This window comes from Sus scrofa, chromosome 3 (genome assembly GCF_000003025.6).
Source record: "Sus scrofa isolate TJ Tabasco breed Duroc chromosome 3, Sscrofa11.1, whole genome shotgun sequence".
In the NCBI taxonomy this organism is placed as follows: Eukaryota; Metazoa; Chordata; class Mammalia; order Artiodactyla; family Suidae; genus Sus; species Sus scrofa.
Genome location: NC_010445.4, coordinates 112652383 through 112675545, shown reverse-complemented (window position 1 = coordinate 112675545; position 23163 = coordinate 112652383). Strand labels below are relative to the sequence as shown.

Genomic DNA, 23163 nt, shown 5'->3' with positions numbered 1-23163 from the left:
GTTAACAAATCTGACTAGGAACCATGAGGTTGCGGGTTCTATCCCTGGCCTTCTTAGTGGGTTAAGGATCCGGCGTTGCCGTGAGCTGTGGTGTAGGTTGCAGACACGGCTTGGATCCCACGTTTGCTGTGGCTCTGGTGTAGGCCGGTGGCTACAGCTCCAATTCGACCCCTAGCCTGGGAACCTCCATATGCCACAGAAGTGGCCCAAGAAAATGGCAAAAAGACCAAAAAAAAAAAAAAAGTTATTCAATTAAAAGTTTGATGACCCGTGCTATTATTCCACTTGTATCATAAACTCTGGGGCAAGAGATGTAATTCTTCCGTTGTTCTGTTCTGTACCATGAAAACAACTACCCGGCCACGGTGCAGGGTTGTTAAGCTGATCTAGGGAAATGTCAAACTGCTTTGAGAACCAGAGTTTATGAGGCTTTATTATTGTTTAAAAATAAAAACCAAATCAGTATCTGTACGCAGGCTTCCTTGGGAAAAGGTGCCCATTTTTATGGCTTTAATAATTAGATTGGAATTGTTAACTCTATTACTCTTAGTCCTAACTCCCGATTTTCTAGATGTCTCCATTGAGAAGACATCCTCTTACTTCAGACTAAGTGAAACAGGAATTCTAGGGATGAAATCAATCCCCTCCATCCCCAGGATATATTACCAAGGTGATAATATTGTTTCTAGCACAAACGTCTTTTACGATTATCATTCTGGAGGGCAAAAAGCCTGACCTTGGGTGTATGGGAGAAAGAAGAGATAAACTTCAATGCATGAGGAGGCAGCCCAGGGAAGCAAGGCAGTAACAAACTATGCTCAGTTTCGTGGTGCAGAAGGAAGAGACAGCACGGGGTGTAGAAGGGAATAGCCAGGCCAACAGGGAGTGGTCCCTGGCAGCTCTGGGCCACCTTAGTGATAAATTTGCCCTGGAATGGCGCCCAGTCCCTGGGGTCTCATTTCACCCCCACACACAGCTTCGGGGCCCTGAGCCTGCCATCTGTCCTGACTTCCTCTGTGCTGACTAGGGAACCAGACAGCCTGGGTTCAAATCCCAGCTCCATGTTTTCCTAGTGGTGTGATCAACCCATTTGTGCCCCAGTTTCCCCTTTTGTACAGTGAGGGGAAATGCCAGTACCCTCCATCCTGCGGTGGCTATAACTCATAAAGATGAACCTTGTCTGATATCTTTTCTCTATAAAATCCAGAATAGGCAAATTCACCAAAGTGACAGAAAGCAGAGTGGTGGGTGCTAGGGCCTGCAGTGGGGAGTGGAAAAGGGAACTGGTGTTTAATAGGGGCAGAATTTGTTTCGCAAGATAAAGTTCTGGAATTCAGGAAAAGAGGAGACAGGTAGGTGATTTACTTGCAAAGGCAAATTTGTTTGCTCCATAGTTTCCTCTTTCCAGGTGAGAGTGCTTGGTAAATCTCACGCAGGGCTAGCATATATGGAGTTTCAGAAAAATAGTCTTATATTTGCATGGGGTTAATTTAACAGGCTTATGCCATGTTATGTCACATGCTTTAATAAGGTAGAACAAGAATTAAGATGACTCTGGATTTCTCGTTGTGGCTCAGCGGGTTAATAACCCGACTAGTACCCATGAAGATATGGGTTTGGGATCCAGCCTTGCCCCAAGGGTTGTGGAAGCAGCTTGCATCTGGCGTTGCTGTGCCTGTGATGCAGGCCAGTATGGCTATGGTTCCGATTCAACCCCTACCTAGGAACTTCCATATACCTAGGGTGTGGCCCTAAAAAGACAAAAAAAAAAAAAAAAAAAGGATTATGATGACTTTACAGATCAGCTGATTTCATCTTAGAGAAATTAAATAATATAGTTTATTTTTTTAATTTTAATTTTTTAAATTTATTTTTTATTACTCAAATGAATTTATCACATCTGTAGTTGTATAATGGATCACAACAATCTGATTTCACAGGATTTCCATCCCATAGCCCAGGCACATTCCCCCCCCCAATAATATAGTTTAATTGTTTCACAGATGAATAGAACCTTAGAGATTTAGTTTAAGGCCTACTCTTTAAAAAAGAGAATAAAGTTAGGTGAAGTAAGTTGTCTAGGATCACACAGCCAATATGTGACAGATGTCAAAGTATAAACAAAGTTCTGTGTTTTGTTTCGGTTTAGAAATTCTGACTGACTCATAGTTGATTTAAACTTGTTACAACCTTCTGCAGAAGAGAGGCAGCAAATTGTAACTGCTTTCACAAAATTAAAAGCTGCTCTTTTAAAAACATTGCTTTTGAAAAAAATGTCAGAGAGGTAGGAAAAAATGTCACAAAATCAGAAATGTCTTTTTTTTTTCTGTCTTTTTAGGGCCTCACCTGTGGCATATGGAAATTCCCAGGCTAGTGGTTGAATGGGAGATGCAGCTGCCAGCCTAAGCCACAGCCAGAGCGATGCCAGATCTGAGCTGCGTCTCCAACCTACACCACAGCTCTTGGCAACGCTGAATCCTTAACCCACCGAGCAAAGCCAGGGATTGAACTGGATCCTCATGGATACTAGTCAGATTTGTTGCCACTGTGCCACAATGGGAACTCCCTCAATTCAGTTTTCTTATCAGAAGGGATTTAAATACAGTACCAGTACAAAGGAAATACTTTTGTGCCCAAGGAAGTGGTTTCATAGTTTTCCTTTCATCGGTACCAATTTCCTTCTTAAATTAAAGGGAGATTCGGAGTTCCCGTCGTGGCTCAGTGGTTAACGAATCTGACTAGGAACCATGAGGTTGCGGGCTCGATCCCTGGCCTTGCTCAGTGGGTTGATGATCCGGCGTTGCCGTGAGCTGAGGTGTAGGTTGCAGACGCGGCTCGATCCTGTGTTGCTGTGGCTCTGGCGCAGGCCGGTGGCCATAGCTCTGATTGACCCCTAGCCTGGGAACCTCCATATGCCGCGGGAGCCGCCCAAGAAATGGCAAAAAGACAAAAAAAAAAAAAAAATTAAAGGGAGATTCACATTTCCAATGTCCTTTTCAAAGCTGGGCACTTCACAGCATATGAACTCTTTGCTCATTTAGTCAACAAAATGCATTGACCACATATTTGCAAGCGCTGGGCTATGGGACGTGGGGAAAATTAAGTACCTAAGATACAAATCCTTCCCTTAGGGCAAGTGAAGATAAGACCCAAGTTTTTTGATCATCTAAGTACCAAGTATGACAGATGCTTTGTATCTATTACCTCATAAGAATCTTAAACTTTAATATACTTGATATATATATATATATATTGAGCCCCCAATTAATATGTTAAATGAATGAATGTTAAAAACATGAGATCTCAAAGTGATCCTTTCTCAGAGTCCCAGACGGATTGAGAGGCTTTTGTAGGTGGTGGCTTTCAATACTTAAGACCTCATTTCCTGTTGGGTTGACTATTTCAGAGCTGTGTAATTAAGTGATCCTGGGCACTTTAGATATTCTGAATTTTGACTTCCTGATCTGCAAAATGGGGAAAATGCCTCCCACCTCAGTGTTATAGGGGTTGGTGATAAGCTATGCAAAATCCCCCACATCGAAGACAATCAATAAATGGTAGGAACTACTACCATTATTAAATTTTATTATTAGACTGACACATACTAGCCATCTATCTAGTGTTCTTTATACAATCGGCTCCACTTAGGTAAACGTACTCGGCAGCGACTCTCTGAGAAGACAGAAAGTCGAAAGATTCAGAGATCAGTGCTTTTATCTTGTCGGGAGGCATGAGCAATGCTCATTTGGAACAGAGTGATAGAATGGAATGTGGCGCGGCGGTCCAAGGTTCACAAAGAACGCTGACCCAAAGGGCTTGTCTCCAAAGCCTTTTCACGCCCCTTTACCAACTGCACAAAGCCTCCCATGGAGCCTCCCAATGGCTTTCCTACAGAAAAATCAGGTTCGCAAAGCTCCTACTGGGTGCAGCACACCGTGCCAGGAGCTCGAAGCTGACTGGGCACAGACCCTTTTTCCGCTTTTACTTTACTGCTTGATGGAACTGAGCTCCTGCCGAACTGGTTCGCATGCAACCCTACCCGCCACCCCCACCCCCCACTCCCCGCCCCCAGAATAAAATGGTATCCCCAAGTCTCCAACCAGGCACAGTTGCCACCTAATCGCTGACACTACCCAGGGGCGAAGAGCAAGGTCTCCTGGGAAACTGACCTTTCACCTCCCCTCTTGCCTTACCTCAACTCACCAATTTTGACGCTAGCGAATGAAGCGACGAGGAGACCCAGAAGGCGGGACTTGGTGGTTGGCGGTCCACGCTGATTGGACTGTGACTGCGTGCAGAGGGGGACCGCGTGAGCGGGCTCGCGACCCTCCCTCGGTAGGCGGGGAGAAGTGGAGGCTGCGCTTGCGCGCTGGGGGCCGGCGGAAGTGGCCGGGGCGGCTACGCTTGCGCGCTGGGCGGAGCTCTGCTCTCCCAGCTCCTTTGCCAGCCCAGGTCCTTCCAGTCTTGTTCAGCCGGTGTGGTGCTCGTACTTCCCTACGCTGTCGCAGAGAGTCGCTGCCGAGTGGGCGCTCGGTGTTCGGGTCGTCATGGCTGGTTACGAATACGTGAGCCCGGAGCAGCTGGCTGGCTTTGATAAGTACAAGGTAGAGCGGGCCCCGCGGACGCCCCTCTTTTTGCTCGTCCCGGCCTCTTCTAGGCGCCTGAGGGGCCGGTGCGGTCCGTGTCACCTTGTGCCGCGTGGCTCCGGGCAGGCTGGCGGGAGTTTCTCCGGGGGTCCTCCCGAGTGCTAAGGCTTTGGGGTCGGGGTGCGTGGGAGCACCCCAGGCCCGCCATCTGACTCGGCACCCTCCCGGGGGATTGCCTTTTCCTTAGGAGACCACTCGGCGAGAGTGGAGCGTGAGAATTCCCTTTGCTGCTTCACTTCGTTGTTATTATTTTTAGTCCTCTGAGAGGTGATGCAGATCTCTTCTGCGGCGTCTTAATTGCCTTCATTTTCATGAAGTTTCTACATCCTTTTTTGCCTACAACTTAGGGGATGGAGAGAATCTTTTGGCAGACGCGGCCCGGGGAGGGGGAGTGACTGCTGGGGCCATACTGCTGATGCGCTCTCTTCCACTCCCAGTAGCGAGGCGCCGGGGCGGCCAGTGAAGTAAACGGGCACGGGGGCAGGAACTGGAACTGTGTAGTGGAAAGAGCGCGGGCTTTGGAGTACATAGAAACCTGCTACCAAACCTGATGCCCACATTGCATTTCTTGATTTGGCTCTGGGCCAAGTCACAGTCTGTACGGTGCAAAATGATTTCGAGAATTCGAGAAGCGCCTCGTCCATAATGGGCCTCCAGTAAATGCGGTTCTCCTCCACCGCACCTGTATCAGTGAATGACTCCACTATCCATCTAGTCAGTTGTCTAAGCCTGAAATCCGAGCAGTAGCCTTTCATCCTTGCTACCTATGTCGCTTTCACTCACCGATTCACCAAGCGGTGAAAAATCAGGTCCTGTATGTTGTGTCATTTTCAGCCGAAACTGGAAAGGTGGCTCCATTACCTCTCCCTGCACCTATACTTTATTTTCATCTTTTTTTAAATTAAAAAATTTTTTTTATTTTCATCTTTTAATTTTAGAATAGTTCTAGAATATTTTAGAATAGATTTTCAGAAAAAATTGTGGAGCTAGTCCATACAGAGTTCCCACGTATTCCACACCGGGTGTTCCCTGCTATTAACGTCTGACATTCGTATGGTGTGTTTGTATATGTTCGTATATGTTCTTATATTAATGAGCCAATATTTACACATTATTATGAACTGAAGTCCATCCTTTACTCAGATCTCCTTGGTTTTCACCTAATGTTCTTTTTCTGTCCTGGGATCTCATCCAGAATACCACAGGCACATTTAGTCTTCATGTCTCCACAGGCTCCTCTCGACTATGACAAGGCTCTTGTCTTGTTTTTGATACTCTTGATCGTTTTGAGGCATTCTGGTTAGGTATTTGTAGAATGTCCCTCAGTTGGGGTTTGATATTTTTCAAATCAGCATTAGACAAAGGTTGTGGGTTTTGCGGGGGAAGACCACAGGTATGAAGTGCCTTTCTCATTGCAGCATACGGAAGTGTAAGTTCCATCAACACTGCTTATCACCGATCAACAGTGATAAGCAGTGTTTTGTCAGCTTTCTCCCTATAAAGTTACTCTCTGGAAGGAAGTCACTATGGTATGCACAGCCCTCACTTGAGATGTGGAGACTTATGCTCCACCTCCTTGAAGGTGGAGTATCATCATAATTTATTTGGTCTTCTGCGCAGAAGATTTATCTTTTCTTCCCAGTGTATATTTATTCAGTGATCTATTGATATCACTTTGAAATTCACAGATGTTTATTTTATATTTCGAGTTATAATCCAATACTACTTTATTTGGTTGCTTACCCACATCCACTTTGGCCCTTTGAGTCCTTTCTCACAGTGATCTTTTAAAAGAAATGTGCTGGAGTTCCCGTCGTGGCTCAGTGGAAATAAATCTGACTAGGATCCCATAAGGATGTGAGTTCGATCCCTGGCCTCACTCAGTGGGTCCAGGATCTGGTGTTGCCATGAGCTGTGGTGTAGGTTGAAGATGCGGCTAGGATCTGATTCGACCTCTAGCCTGGGAACTTCCATATGCTGTGGGTGCGGTCCTAAAAAGAAAAAAAAAAAAAAATGTGCATCTGATCATGTTACTCCGTTGCTTAAAATTCTCCATTGTCTTCCCATTGCTCTTGGAATAGAGTCCAAAAACCCATAACATGATCTTCATGGCTGTGAATGCGCCAGCCTTGGTCTGTGTCATCAGCTTCAGGTCATGCCACTCACGGCTAACCCTCCCAGCATTAGTAGCCATCTCCCCCATCTCCTTGTTTTCAAATGGTCAAGTAATGTTCTTATATCTTCCGGAAAGTAGCCCCTCATTTATGTCCATCTTCACAGCGTAACTTAAATGTTAGTTCTTTAGAGAAGCGTCCTTCACATCTCATTCCCTTCCGGGGTGCTCTCATCGCACCCTCTGCTCCTTTATGGAATTAGTTCTCCAGGGGTCTTCCCGTTGGAATGCACACCCGAGTGGTTAGACTTGTCTCATGGATCACTATGGCCTGAGCAGTGTTGCTGTGTGCGGGCGTCCAGTAAACATTTGTGGAATGAATGAATATTGGAGAAAAATCACTATGGATCTTATCAAACTGGAATTGGAATGCCGTAAGAGACCTTAGCAGTCATATAGTACCTTCCTCCGCTTTCCAGTAATATTGTGCCATATTCTATTTTTGAACTGAGCTTCTGACTATGGAATTTTAAGTGGAAATTTAACCCACTCCAGGACTTTACAACTTTCACTAAAGGTTGTTAACCCAGTTAGCTCTTTTTTTTCCCCTTAAGCTCTACCCCTTTTCTGGTATCTCTTCTGCGTTGTAAGTATTGACGTATACAACTTTTTCTTCCTTACTAGGTAGGATCTGGCTTTCTGGTAAGGGCCAATAGAATAGTTACTTCATTTGCAGCAGTGTCTGTAATAGGGAATCTACTTTTTTTTTTTATTTTAAATAAGCAGGCTTCTCTAGATTTATAGTTCAAATAGATATGTGTCCTAATTTATAGGAAATTTTAGCGAGGTTTTTCTGTTCCTATCTTTTCACCTCTTCTTCTGCTCTGAGTCACTTCCTGTGTCTGACAGCAGATTTCCTATCATCCTGGAAAACAAAGGTCACTTTAGCAAAAGTCCAATGTTCAAGTAAAATATAGTTTGTTGATGTTATTTTAGTTATAATGAGGCTTCCTTTAAAAACGTGGGGAGGGAGTGTGGGCAGCACAAATTTATAACCTAAACTACTTCTAGTAGAAGGTTCTTTACTCAGTACTGTGTTCATATTAAAAAATATGGATCTGAAAGTGTCCAAAGGAAAAAAATCCGTGTGGTCCGTTTTACTAGAATGTGAATTGCACCTAGAGAAATTTTCTTCCTGAAGATCACACAGTCCCATTGTGTGGGCTTCAACAGTAAGTGCTTTGTAAATGCTTATTGAATTAAAACAGCTTTTCAAGAAGATCATCCATAAATGGGAAAGACCCAAAACACTCAAAAGAGATTTTTATTCCCTGATGTGACCCTGTATATTAGAGCAAAGAAATGTAGAGAAAAATTGATACTATAAAAGCAGCTGTGGAAAAATTACTTTTGAACCAGTTTAATTTCTGTGTTTTCCCTAGAGGTACATCTGAGAGCTACAGTTGGAAACCTGGCAGTTATTCAGAATAACTCCTGAAAGAGATGCACACGTAGAGTAGTAATTAGATTTCTGTAGTAAGAAACTCTAAGATGATTGATTTGCAGTGCAGAAGAAAGCATGGGATGGATTCTGTGTTGTTTTTTGGCCACGCCTGCAGCATGCAGAAGTTCCTGGGCCAGGGATTGAGCCTACACCTCAGCTGTAACTGGAGCCGTAGCAGTGACGATGCCAGATCCTCAACCCACTGAGCCACTAGGGAACTCCTGGATTCTGTGTTATGTGCTCTCTCAACACTTGTGTTCTTTGTTGTGCTACCCTAGCGTTATTAGATCAGTTGAATAATTAGTTGAGTGTCTGCCTTCTCTGTTAGGAAATGGCTCTGGGAGGGCAAGGCCTGTAGCTGTCTTGCTTGATGTCACCAAGGTCTAGCATATGGGCAGAGCAGGCATTTGAAAAATATTTATTGAAAGAATAGAGTCCAGTGGAGCTGTGCATCTCTTGTATATTGGAAGGATACTCTTGTGTTTTGAATGTGAAGGTGTCTGGGGTTTAACCGCCATTGTTCTCTGTTGCTTATTAATGTACCTTCAGGCAATTATATTGAAGGATTTCATCCTCCTCTCTTCCTATCTGTAGTTGAAGGATTTTCCCTCTTACCTAAGGGTGAAACTTCTAGTGTGATTTACCTAATGGAACCTAAGGAAGGCTTAGTTTTGATAGTGTAGCAACTAGTTTCAAATTGTATCATTTTGCTTCAGAGAGGATGTGGTGTGTGAAATATCTTGTTTAGTTTCAAGAATATGTTTTATGATGAATTGATTTCTGCTAACTTGGCTGTCAACAAAAGTCCGATTACAGGAATTGTGATAATTAGGAATTCAGGTGGGAAAGAGAGGCTTGTACATCTTGATGGTAATGCTGAAGAATTAGAATCCGGCCTTCCCCCCTTATTGTTCATAAAGTTTGATTTTGTTTATCCAGTAAGCATTTATTGAAGGCCCACTCTGGGTCAGTCATGGCACTGGGCTGCAAAATTAAGCCCTGGGCTAGAATTCCTGCTTTCAGGGAACTCAGTTTGGTGGCGTATGGGCAAGGAAAAAACAGATGTAAATAGTTAATAAATGCAGTTAGGTGAATGCTCTATGCTGTACTATGGGATAGAAGGAAGCAGCTCCAGGGAGTGAGGGATAAAGCTGAGAAAGGCCTCAGAGAGGGGAAGGCAGGGCTCGGTCTAGAGGATGACGCTGAATAGGCCCCAGTTCTCACCAGGTGATGAAAGGGGAGAAAGTTCTTCCTGGAACGAGAGAGCAGTGGGGCGAGTGCAAAGGCAAGGAGGCCTGAGCATATTTCAGGGGAGCCATAAGATGTGTAGGCTTAATGGTGGATTGTCGAGGGATGAGACTGGAGAGGGAGGTGGGGCCCTGTCAGAGGAGGACGATGTTACCCTGTGGATCCCTGCTAGCACTGGGAGATTCCTGAGAGATTCAGGTTGGGTAGATAAGCTGTTATCTTCATGTTAAATACCTCAGGGGATTCTCAGGTACGTTTCGATGCTATGGGTTTGGGGGAGCTACTTAATAATTTTAAACAGGATCTGATTTTAGTTGTAGTTTAGTTTTGTTTTTTGTTTTTCATTTTTGGCTACCCCGAGACATGTGGAATTCCCGGGCCAGGGATCAGATCCTAAGCCACGGCTTTGGCAACATTGGATCCCTAACCCAGTGTGCCTGGCCGGGGATCGAACCTGCCACCCAGCGCTCCCAAGACGCCGCTGATCCTGTTGCTCCACAGCAGGAACTCCGACATGGAGTTAAAACAAAGAAAACTTCACATTCTAGAGAAATATCACTTGTGGATGAATTGTCCTCTATTAGGGGAATGTTTCTGTAATGATTTTAAAGACTAGAACACTTGAGTCACAATGGAAACCCAAAAAATTCCCAATCTTTTCATCTTCACTTATTATGACTGCAAGCTGTCTACAATATAATATGTTAATTATGGCATTACCTAGATTTGTTGCAGTTAATTCAAATGTAACTTGACTTTAGTTGCACCTTGGTCTCCTTGAGTAGATTTGGGGAACTGGCCTCTCCAAACTGGTAAGGCTTATAAGGTATTTTAGTCATCTTAGATATAGATTTACAAATGTCTCATAGAAAGAATTATTTTTGCAGTTGGCAGAGACAGAGGAGTCTCAGAAGGAGTGAAAGAAGAAGGATGGGAAACTTCTGCAAAGTGAGAGAGAGATTAAGTGGTAGGTAGAAGGTTACTCCATTTTTAGGTGCTATTTGGAAGAAACCTTTTCTTTTTTTTTCTTTTTTAGGACTGCACCTGCAGCATATGGAAGTTCCCAGGCTAGGGGTCGAATCAGAGCTACAGCTGCCAGCCTACGCCACAGCTACAGCAATGCCAGATCTGAGCCGTGTCTGCGACCTACACCACAGCTCACAGCAACTCTGGATCCTTAATCCACTGAGTGAGACCAGGGTTGGAACCTACATCCTCATAGACACTAGTCAGATTCATTTCTGCTGCACCACGAAGGGAACTCCCAAAATATCTTTTTTTTTTTTTTTTTCAGTCGGGTTTGTTACCACTGAGCCACAAGGGGAACTCCTGAAAGAAACATCTTGAGTTGGTTCTTTTTTTTTTTTTTTTTTTTCTTTTTTTCTCTTTTGGCCACTCAGCAGCATATGGAGTTCCCGGGGGCCAGGGATCAGATCCGAGCCATAGTCGCAACCTAAGCCTTGCCTGCTACAACCCCAGGATCCTTAGCCCACTGAGTTGGGCTGGGGATCGAACCTTTGTCCCAGCCCTCCCAAGACACCACTCATCCTCTTGTGCCACAGTGGGAACTTCTTGAACTGGTACTTTTTTTTTTTTTGTCTTTTGTCTTTTTAGGGCTGCACCCATGGCATATGGAAGGTCCCAGGCTAGGGGTTGACTCTGAGCTATAGCTGCTGGCCTACACCACAGCCACAGCAATGCTGGATCCGAGCCATGTCAGCGACCTACGCCAAAGCTCACGGCAATGCTGGATCCTTAACCCACTGGGCGAGGCCAGGGAGGATTGAACCCGAAACCTCATGGTTCCTAGTCGGATTTGTTTCTGCTGCGCCACGATGGGAACTCCCCTTGAATTGGTTCTTTAACTCCGTTCCGAAATATCAGTTCACTGATGACGGCTTGTTTTTCTAGCTGCTGTAATGCTTGAATGTCAAAGAACTTCTCAGCTGAGTAAGAATTTGCCCAGTACCTAAGGGAGAAGAGGGAAGGATGTTTCTGTCAGAGAGGCTGATGGGCACCAAGGCACAGAGACTGGAGAGACGGTGGTAAATTAGAGGCCTCAGGAAGTGGTGGGTGTGGGAGGGACCAGGCAGCCCGGTGAGCTCCTGAACTCCGGGAAAGGTGCACCTACAAGAGCACCGTCACTGTTAAATACCAAACAGTGACAATGATAATGATAGCAAATATATAACATGTTACCATAGGCCAGGCTTTGCTTTAAAGACCTTGTCTCATTTAAGATTCACAAGTGCTTGGTGAGGTAGAAGTACCATTATTTTCCCCATTTTATTGAGACACAGAGAATTTAAATAACTTGCTCAAGGTCTCATAGCTGAGACTTGAGTCCAGCTATTCTGGGTCTGGAATCCATGTTTTTCACCCTCTGTTGCCTCTCAGATCTCAGAATGGCATACAGATTCTGCCGTGTAGTTACTAGCTGTTTTGTGCAAAAGATGTAAATATTAGAATAAACACCTTCAGTGACATGCTTAATTTGGTTCGTTTCGCATGTTTCCAGGTGGGGAAAATGTACAGTGAAAAAAGAAGAGCTGGGTTAATTTTTTTCTTCCCCCAGTTTTAAATTATGAGCAGGAGCAAGTGGGCTTGTATTTACTAGTCTTATATTTAGTTGACTATTGAGAACATTTCATTTACTCTTAGTTCTAATTAAGGTAAAAGACTTCTGATTGCGCGATTAGCTTCGGGTCTGATATTAAGAAGAACCCACAACTTAGCTCTTTGATCTGGAACATAATTTAGTCTCTAACCAGCTTTGCTCATCTGAGAGATGGGGCAGAACCTACCTCCTGGGATCCTTATCAAAATTGGAGGAGTTAATATTGGTAAAGTGCCAGGCACTTAGTGTTATGTTCATGTTAAGTAAATAAAAAATAAAACTTGGAGTTCCCGTCGTGGTGCAGTGGTTAACGAATCCGACTAGGAACCATGAGGTTGCAGGTTCGGTCCCTGCCCTTGCTCAGTGGGTTAACGATCCGGCGTTACCGTGAGCTGTGGTGTAGGTTGCAGACTCGGCTCGGATCCCGCGTTGCTGTGGCTCTGGCGTAGGCTGGTGGCTACAGCTCCGATTCAACCCCTAGCCTGGGAACCTCCATATGCCGAGGGAGCGGCCCAAGAAATAGCAAAAAAAGACCCCCCAAAAAATAAATAAATAAAAAAATAAAACTTGATGTTTGGGCTGCCCTGCTCAGGAACAGGGCCTGGCATGTAGCACGTACCAACTCATACCCTGGGAGGTTATCAAGAGAAAGTATATTTTAGGAAAGGAAGAGTAAATCAGTTTTTCAAATACTGCCCTCCTATTTACGGGTCTCACGTGTTTGATAACCAGATTCCCCAGCAAGGATTTCAAGTTCCCCTTCTTTGGGCTTATCTTCTTATCTCTTGTGAGAGTTTATTTTGGATTGTGTAAGTCTAGCAAGCAGACCTGTTTGTCATCGTGACCTGCTTGTTCTTGTCTTATTGCTCTGGCCCTTCTCCAGTCTTCTCTCACCACCACTTCTCTTCTCTGACTTGTTAGCAGCTATGGCAGGATTCATGGAAAAGGGATTCCATTGCCCACTGAGTCTCGTTCTCTGTGGGTGTAGTTCCTAAAGTCTTGCATTGACTAAAAAGTACTTTAAGAAATTTCCTGTCCCAGAGTTAAGGTAATGCTCCCCTCCATCCCCTGCCTTTTTTCATTTTCAGTTAAGTTTGGTGTTTTTCTTTCCTAGGAGATTATTCCTAGCATAGTGCCTTACATTTGGTGAGTACCTGCTGATTTTTTTTTTTTAAGGGCTGCACCCATGGTCTATGGAAGTTCCCAGGCTAAGGGTCGAATTGGAACTGTAGCTGCCGGCCTATACCACAGCCATGCCAGATCCTTAACCCACTGAGCGAGGCCAGGGATGGAACCCGCATCCTCGTGGATACTAGTTCGGATTTGTAACCACAGAGTCACAGCGGGCACGCCTGCGGAATTTTATATGCTCTGTCTGTTGCTCGCAGGGCAGTATTGGACATCACTGTCAGGAGGTATAAGCGGATGGGGTGCCACGTAGTGTTCTCCCAATCAAGGCAGTGGCATCTGTCGCCTGTGCTGTATCCTTCAGCTGAGGAATTGCAGGAATGTGGTTCATGTTTGTTTTCACCAGAGCAGTGGTCCTCAGGCTTGAGGATGCCTCACAGTCCACTGGATTGTTTGTTAAAAGACAGATGGCTGGGTGCCACCCCCAGGTTGTCTGATGTTGTGTATTTGGGAGGCGCCCAAGAATTTGAGCCCAGTTTGGTAACTATGTTTTGAGAAGCACCTCATTAAAGAAATATTCCATTGTATTGAAGAGCAGTTCATAAAACTAAGAAATAAATGTCACGGAGTAAGAGGCTGTGTTACTGTAATGTTAGTATGTTAACTCTCAGGCTTCAGGTAGGCTTGATTTTGTGCATAGGGGCCTCATATCTCTTATTAGAAAGGAGCATGGGCATTCCCTTCATGGCTCAGCAGAAACGAATCTGAGTAGCATCCATGAGGACCAATTTTGATCCCTGGCCTTGCTCAGTGGGTTAAGGATTGGGCTTTGCCATGGGCTGTAGTGTAGGTCACAGATGCGGCTTGGCTCTCATATGGCAGTGGCTGTGGCTGGCAGCTACAGCTCTGATTCGACTCCTAGCCTGGGAACCCCCATATGCTGCGAGTGTGGCCCTAAAAAGACCAAAAAAAAAAAAAAGAAAGAAAGGAAGGAAGGAAGAAAGAAAAGAGGATGCCGTTGTGCTGTCATTGGCATATTAGTTTTCTATTGCTGGGGAACAAACTACCACAGACTTGGTGACACAAAAGAATACTCACTTGTTATTTCATAGTTTCTGTGAGTTAGGGCACTGGTTGCCTGGCACCTCTGCTTGAGGTCTTAGCAGCCTGCAGTGAAGGTGTCAGCTGGGCTGTGCTCTCGTCTGCAGTTTGGGGTCTTCATCCAGGCTTGTGTGTTTGTTGGCAGAATTCATTTCTTTCCAGTTGTAGAGCTGAGGCTCTTGGCTCCTAGTAGGTGCCCACTTTTCCTGGCCACATGGCCCTCACCACAGGCAGGTCACATCATTGCCGTTTGCTTCTCCAGGAGCAGTGAGAGGCTCTTCTCCAAACTTGCTAAGATAGGGTCTTAGGTAATGAAATATATCAGGAAAGTGACACCTCATCACCTTTGCCATGTAGCGTTCTCCCAATCAAGGCAGTGACATCTGTCACCTGTGCTGTATTCTTTTGGTTAGAAGCAGGTCACAGGTTCTGCCCTCAAGGGAACTAATGAATCATCAAGAGGAGGGGCTTGATTATACAAGGGCTCGACTCACTGGGGATTACCTTAGGCTGTGTCTACCACAAATTGGAGAGAGAAAAATATGTATTGGAGGACATTATGTTAATAACGATTTCAGTCTATTGGATCTAGGTAGCTCCTGATTACATTTGAGCCAGGAGAGGGTGGTCTGGTTTCGAACAAAGTGATCCATTTCACAGAAATATTCCACAGTGACTCAGGAAAGATTTAGTTGAGACCATCCTGTTTATTAACCGTTCATCCGTGAATTTTAGTCTCGTCATCTGTAAAACAGGAATAATCTATATTATCTGTCTTACAGTATCAAACAAGAGAACAGGCACAATTGTACTTTACAAACTGTGAAACGTACGAATGTAGACCTGGTGTTGTTAGTAGGCAAATAGTAAGAGCAACTTCCCCTTGTGGACTAGTTCCAGGGGGACAGCGGTTCCTCTTATCACTGAGGGGGTCACTCTAAACTGCCACTTAAGTAAACATGCAAAGTAGCTCATGCATTTATTCATTCGTACGTGCAAACATTCAGTTGTGTTTATTGAGCTGGTACTATGTGCCAGATGCAGAAGGGATCTGGTTGGGAACACTTGATCCCCAGGCTGGGGATCAAACCCATGCCTCTGTAATGGCTTGCCGCTGCAGTCGGATATTTAACCCACAGCGCTACAGCGGGAACTCCCAACAATATTTATTTATTTATCTGGGCTGTACCTGTGGCATATGGGAGTTCTCAGGCTAGGAGTCAAATTGGAGCTGCAGCCGCTGGCCTACGCCACAGCTACAGCAAAATGCCAGATCCAAGCTGCATCTGTGACCTACACCATAGCTCCTGGCAACACCGGACCCTTAACTCACTGAACAGGGCCAGGGATCGAACCCACATCCTCATAGGTACTAGTCAGGTTCATTACCAGTGAGGCACAACGGGAATTCCAAACAATTTTTACTAGTTGAGATCTTCTGTTTTATGTTTTTGGTGAATGCCTGGCTGGGAGGCCTGAAATGCCATTGCTGAAGAACTCTGCTGAGGGAGTGGCACGTGTTGGCCACGACAGATTCCGCCCCTGTAAAGACTTTCACCTAAATGTGAGATCTTTGTAAAGGGTCTGACCTCCACACCATACCAGTACCTTACCAGACACTGAGCTTCACTGGCAGGGGGACAGAAGAGAGCTGACGTTCCTTTCTCTCTCCTGAATTCTGAAGAAAGGTTGCTATGTCTTTCTTTCATTTAAGAGCTGTCTGGAAAGTTGGTAAGAGCAGTAAAGGGTTTCATGCAGTGAATCCAGTTGTGAACTAAAATTGGGTCTTTGTGGCTATCCTGCTTTTTATTCCTCAAAATATGAATGATTTAGAACTCAAGAATTTGGGGGAATAATTAAAAAAAAATCAGAAACATTCATTTTGAGTTGGCTGACATCTGAAATGTTTAACGGTAAATGCAGTTTATAAACTATTATGAGCTTGTATTCAGTCTGTACTTTATGGATTTCCATGGTTAACTATAATGTGTTTTATAAGTGTAAAGTGTATGTTTCAGATGGGTAAAGACAGGCTTTGTGAAAAAATCATTTGATAGTTAGAGACCTGTCCTCATTGTATTGATTAGAAGACAAAACGAGGGAAATCTTCTGATGTAGATTGTTAGAGTATTACCATCCATATTAGCATTATTTGAGACAATAGCATAGCCTCAGTCAAATTAAGTTGTCCAGGAGTTCCCGTCGTGGCTCAGTGGTTAACGAATCCAACTAGGAACTATGAGGTTGCGGGTTCAATCCCTGCCCTTGCTCAGTGGGTTAAGGATCCGGCATTGCCGTGAGTTGTGGTGTAGGCCACAGACTTGGCTCAGATCTGGTGTTGCTGTGGCTGTGGTGTAGGCCAGTGGCTACAGCTCCAATTAGACTCCTAGCCTGGGAACCTCCATATGCTGTAGGTGCAGCCCTAGAAAAGACAAAAAAGAAAAAAAAAAAAAGAAAAAAAAAAAAAAGAAAAAAGCTGTCCAAAGCTCTGTATTTGGTGCAAGGATGTGTCAGTTCAGTCAGTTTCCTTATCAGCGTATAAAAGAGGTTTAAAATATAGTACCTGTATAAAGGAAATACTTTTAGGTCCAAGGAAATGTTTCCATAGTTTTCCTTTTGTTAAAGCCAGTTCCTTCTTAAATTAAGAGGAGACTTAGATTTCTAGTGTCCTTCTCAAAAATGGGCACCTTGTAGCGTATTTTGGAAGTCGGTAGAGTCGCTAGCCCAGCCGGGATCATCTCTTGCCTGCGATACTGTCGCCATCTTGTAACTGTTTGCACGTCCGCCCCCCACCACTTCCAGTCCATTTCCTACGTTGTAAACAGTGTGACGCTTTGACAATGTAAATCAGGACATGCACTGGGCTTCTGATAAAGTAAAGCTCACTGTGGTCCTTTTGGGTGGTGTCTGTTCGTGTCTCCCGCCTCCTTTCATTCCATCCTGCCGTGCTCCCTAAGCTCTTGCTCCATTGGCCTTCCTCCACTTTGGGGTCTTTGCACATTTTGTTCTCTGCTTGGAAGGTATCCTGACATGTACCCCGGCACCCTGACCCCCCGAACACCTATACACCACACACACACACACACACACACACTGCTACCTACACAATCTTTATTTTCTCTTTTTAAGGTGTAAATTATATATAAATTCATAGGTCTTAAGTATATGATTTAATGAATTTCTTCCCATGTGTATACCTATGTAACCACCATCCAGATCATGATACAGAATTATTTCTGGCATCTCTGAGGGCCCCTGTTAAGTCTCTCTCACCAAACTGCTTTATGACTTCTTTTCGTCTGTTTCTGAACTTCGTATAAATGGAATCTATAGCAGCATGTTCTCTTTAGTTTGTCTCGTCTTTGACTCATTGTTATGCCTCACGCATTCTTCCCTTGCCTTCTCATCTTGTGGGACTCAGCTCAAGTGTCCCCTCTTTAGAGGGGCTTGCCATGCCTGCCCTGACGAGGCGCATCCCCCTCCCCAGGTCCTCTTGGACAGCACCTTGGCTGTTGCCTTCACCGTATCCATCACAGCTCGCAATTACGACTTGGTTTCTCACTTACCGTCTGTCTCACACTTGGCTGTAGACTTGGTGGGTACAGGACGCATTTCGGTCTAGTTCACCATTCTCTTTCTAGTGGTCTCACACGGTGCCTGGCAAAATCATAGGCACTCAATCACAAATAATTGTTGACTTGCTAAATGACCGACTGAAGAAGGAACTCATATTTTATTTCCTGACTTGTACTGAAGTTAAAAAGGTCTTGAAATTTTCTAATATTTGGCAAAGTGTTCTCTAAGGTAATTCTGGATTTCACTGACTTGATGAAAATCTTTTCTTGTGGGCAAGATAGACTCATTGCCAGAGATGACAGCACAGGATTCTCTACCTAAATACAAATGATAAATATATGTACTAAGAGCAATCTTGAGGAGGATGTTTAGAAGGTCTACCTTGCTGGGCATTTTTACAGAGACTTAGGTGAAGGCACTGCTAGCATGACAGCTTTACATGCTGAGAGTTTGGGGGCAAAGCTGGTACCTTAGATCATGGAGTCTGACCCCGAGATCAGAGGGCAGAGAAAGATGAGTGAACTCTAGCTGGATGAAATGTCAAAATGGTGAACATAATAGAATGCGTTCATGTATGTGTAACTGGGTCACCATGCTGTACAGTGGGAAAAAAAAATCGAATTGGGGAAATAACTGTTAAAAAAGAAGAAGAAGAAAATCAAGTGGCGAACGTAGGGTCTCACCCTTAAGTTCCAACAGTCAAGCTCACATTAGCGCAGAGAAAGGAGGCGAGGCAGTCCGTGTAAGAAAGGCCTGAGGGGTCCAGGGGCCTGCGACGGTGGGTGCAGGTCTGCAGGACGACGTTATTGGCTCACCGTGTGAGTGCCGTGTTGAGCCTCAGGTAGAGGAGTAAGTTGTTGAGGAAGAAGAGCTCATAGTCGTGTTCCCTTTGGTACTTCATGCACCACGTGAAACGTTCCTTGTGCCCTGGGTCCCACTTTTGTGTTGGTTTAACAACACATGGATTGTCTGGAGCCCTGGTTGTCAGGCTAAAGCCCCCAGACACCTGTTGTATGAATAAAGTCGTGTTGGAACACAGTATGCCTATTTCTTTCTCTATTTTCTGTGACTTCTCTTTGCTTCAGTGGCAGTGTCGAGTATTTGCTGCAGAGACCAGATGGCCTGCAAAGCCTGGCTTTTTCCAGAAAAAGCCTTCCAACCTCAGATCTGGAGAACTAGACTTAGATGATGACGAACACTGAAACTTTGGCAAAAGAGAAGCAGCAAAAGGAACAAGAGGTTTTGAGAAGTTGTAGGTGTGACAGGGAGAGCCATCCTCAGATATTTGAAACATTATTGTTGGAAGAAAAATTGGAACCCTTGTTTGCTTAATTTTGTAAGGGAAATTGTAAACATGATAGGAAGTACAACATGAGGGTAGGATTTTGTTTTTTTGTTTTTTTGTTTTTTTTGAAAGAATCTTTTTTTTTTTTTTTTTTGTCTTTTTGCCATTTCTTGGGCCACTTCTGTGGCATATGGAGGTTCCCAAGCTAGGGGTCTAATCGGAGCTGTAGCCGCCAGCCTACCCCACAGACACAGCAACGCAGGATGCGAGCCGAGTCTGCGACCTACACCACAGCTCACGGCAACGCCGGATCATTAACCCACTGAGCAAGGCCAGGGATCGAACCCGCAACCTCATGGTTCCTAGTTGGATTCGTTAGCCACCGAGCCACGATGGGTAGTCCATCATAGGTAGTTTTAAAGAGGCCAGATGATCGCCTTACCTGTTCACATAGCCAGGGGTCAGGCACGAGAGAATGAGACCTCTCCTGAACTCTGGTGGTTTTGAGTTTGCCTTGAAATGATTCTGTCCAGCTCAGGCTGTGGTCCTCAAGCCTTTCTCCAGGGTACTAGCTTAGTGTGGCCCCACAGAGTATAGGTCAGGCAAGCCCAGCAAGCCTTATCAGTGGATTGTTCCTGGTTCAGGTACTCTGGTGTATACCCACATATCATTCCAATAGAAAATAAAAATATATTTAACAGGCATTAACTAAATCTAGTTTAGCACCTTTAAAAGTTTACATTTTACTTATTTTTTCATGCATGTGGAAGATCTGACTCCTATTGATTCACAAGACAGTTTCAAGTTTCTTCGTTTATACCAAGTGATATATGACCTTGAAAAGTACTCAAGTGTGTAAGACTAGAGCACAGAGTGTTCTTTAGGTTTATTGTTTGCTGCCTTTTGTTATCTGGTATTAAATTTTCTTGCTCTACTTGAGCTCAGCAGCTATTATTATTAATTATAAAATCCAGTTAGGCAAATTGACCCCCCCCCTTTTTTTAAATTGCTTTTTAGGGCTGCAAGGCAGCATATAGATGTTCCCAGGCAAGGGATTTAATCGGAGCTGCAGCCACCCACCTACACCACAGCCACAACAACACCAGATCTGAGCTGCGTCTGCGACCTACACCACAGCTCGCAGCAATGCTGGATCCTTAACCCACTGAGCGAGGCCAGGGATTGAACCTGCGTCTTCATGGATATGAGCCAGATTGTTTCTGCTGAGCCACAACAGAAACTCCTGCATCACACTTTTAAATCTCAAACACTGATGAGAAAATATTTCCTGCATGTTTGTAAAACATTCAGGAAGATGTTTTTATCTTCAATTATGATTTAAAAAAATTAGATACTCAGATGCTTACTACTTATTTTATGTACATACTGAACATAAATACAATCAAAGCTTTTTTCAGGCATTTGACTAGTATGACATCTTTTAAAAGTCAGCTTGTTGAATTAGGAAAGAGTCCCACTCCCTGAGGGTGAGAACTTTCCCTTACCAATTTTGTATCCCTTCTTCCCACACCTAGTGGATGCTTCCTTCCTGCCAGGCGCTCCAGTGTGTCTGTGTCTGATGAACAGTTCATCAGCAAGACTCTTAAAGTTTTACGTAATTATATACAGATATTTTGTTAAAATTTCCTTTTGAGTTTTTACTAAGTTGCTTAACAGCTGGAGAATACACTTGCATACTGTAACTTGTTTTTGTCTTCCTTTGGTTTTTTTTTTTTTTTTTTCTTTTTTTTTGCTTTTTTAGGGCTGCAGGTGTCACATATGGAGGTTCCCAGGCTAGGGGTCAAATCAGAGTTACAGCTGCTGGCCTTCGCCACAGCCATAGCAACTTGGGATCTGAGGTGCGTCTGCAACCTACACCACAGCTCATGGCAATGCCGGATCCTTAACCTGCTGAGAGAGGCCAGGGATCGAACCTGCATCCTCATGGATACCAGTTGGATTTGTTACCCCCAAGCCACGACGGGAATTCCCTTCCTTTTGTTTTTTAAGCAGTCCCTTTTCCTGCTATAAAGGGATCTGTCATTCCTTTGGAACTCAAAACACAATGAGGCTTACATAGCACTGTGGGCTAGAAATTGCTCTAAGTGCATCAAGTGTGTCATTAGTTTATCTCATCCTTGTGGCAACCCTTTGAAGTAAAGGCTGTGATCCTCATTTTCCAGGTGAAGAAGCTAAGACAGGTTTAGGAACGTGCACAAGCTCGCACCGGTAGTAAGTGCCTTAGCAACGGTGTCAAGGGTCAAGCAGCCAGGCTCGCCTTTGCTGAGAGGGCTGGAGAAGGTCATTGCGGTCAGTGTGTGAAAGCACTCAGGGTGCTGATCACCCCGCCTAGTAGGGGAGAACTTGAAAGCGATACAGAATTTTCTGATGAAACTTTGTAATATTGTAAAAGTTGATCGAGTAAAAAAAATGCCCGGTTGTGCTCAGCCACCTTTGCCCTGTTCATATTGCCCCTCAAGTTCTGTTACTTAGAAGAGAACATCATGCGAATAGATAGATTCTCTAGGTTATTTTTGTAGTGTTTTCATTTGAGAAATATTCGTCTGCTCGCTAGTATGCAAAAGGACTGACTCTGAATGTTTTCTTTGATTTTTGAACAGTACAGTGCTGTGGATACGAACCCGCTCTCTCTGTACGTCATGCATCCGTTTTGGAACACTGTGGTAAAGGTAAGATGATTAATAAGCGTGTAGTTGTGTTTTAGGAAGTTTGAAATATTTTCAGCTGTCGTATGGAGTATTGCAGGTGCACCTGTCCGTTCAGTAAGACATTTAGAGAAACTGCCTTTCCCGTCCTCCTTTCCCTTAGGCGCATACCTTGTGGCTGATCTCCTTGTTGAGGTATGAGCTCATATTCTAGATCTGCCATATTTGTACCCTGCTTTTCAGGTTTTTCTAAAATAAGTATAATGTTATGATTATAAAAGTTTATCGATTATAGAATTATTTAAAACACAGAAAATAGAGAACTTCTCTTGTGGCACAGGATCCAGCATTGTCACCGCAGCGGCTTGGGTTGCTCCTCTAGGGCTGGTTTGAACCCTGATCGGGGAGCTTCCATGTGCTTCGGTGATGGCCAAAAAAGACCCCAAAAAACAGAAATGCTTATTTCTATTAATTGGAGATTTTGGTGTACAATTTAATGTATGTAACTCCTGTGTATGAGCCCTCAGGTTTATAGCTTTTATCATGACACATTTGCAGGTTGTATGTAGTGGACAGAGAGCTTTCTCTAATTGTTTTGTAATTATTTAAAACAGATATTTCCTACTTGGTTGGCTCCAAATCTGATAACCTTTTCTGGCTTTCTGCTGGTTGTATTCAATTTTCTGCTTATGGCATACTTTGATCCTGACTTTTATGCTTCAGGTAAGATTATTACTTTAATATTAAATTTAAAATGTCTTAAGTAGAGAAACATGAAATATGGTTATTTTCTGGTTCTATTAAGATGCTCCCAAATGTGGAAAGTTTTAGGTATTCTAAGGGTATGTAGAATGTTAGAATTGGGTATAAAAGGTAAGTTGTGTTTCCACAATCTGTTATGTATATTTCTATTAGGTTCTTGAAACCAACTTGGCTATTGGATTTAAACATGCTATGTAAAAAGCAATGCATTTGGGGTAAATAAAGAGTAATTGGATTTAAAAGAAGACGGAAAATTAGGACTGTGAAGTTTTGCCTGAAAGTAAATATAGACAGGGCCCAGCATACATACTGATGCCAGAAATATTCCTTTCCTTTTTCTAGTTATGGAATCAAAAACCCCCTTTTCTGAAGAGAATGTGATCTCTCTCTCTGCTCAACCTTTGTACTTGCTGTTATGAATTCCCAGTTTCCACGGAAAATGATTGCTAGACCTTAAATATTTATTGGCAGAAGTCTGGACCCTTCTGAGAGGGAGAGGAAAACTGCACTTTGGAGG

General features: G+C 44.0%; 1 protein-coding gene across 2 annotated transcripts in view; it reads left to right on the top strand.

Moving 5' to 3' along the window:
* The window catches only part of SELENOI (ethanolaminephosphotransferase 1 (CDP-ethanolamine-specific)), a 38143-nt gene continuing 19398 nt past the window's right edge, over positions 4419–23163 (top strand). Inside the window, exons 1-3 of one of the 2 annotated variants that reach the window (XM_021085655.1) lie at positions 4419–4604; positions 21840–21908; positions 22499–22607. In XM_021085655.1, the coding sequence (XP_020941314.1) occupies positions 4548–4604; positions 21840–21908; positions 22499–22607 (235 nt within the window). In that variant the 5' untranslated portion in view covers positions 4419–4547. 2 annotated transcript variants of the gene reach the window in all.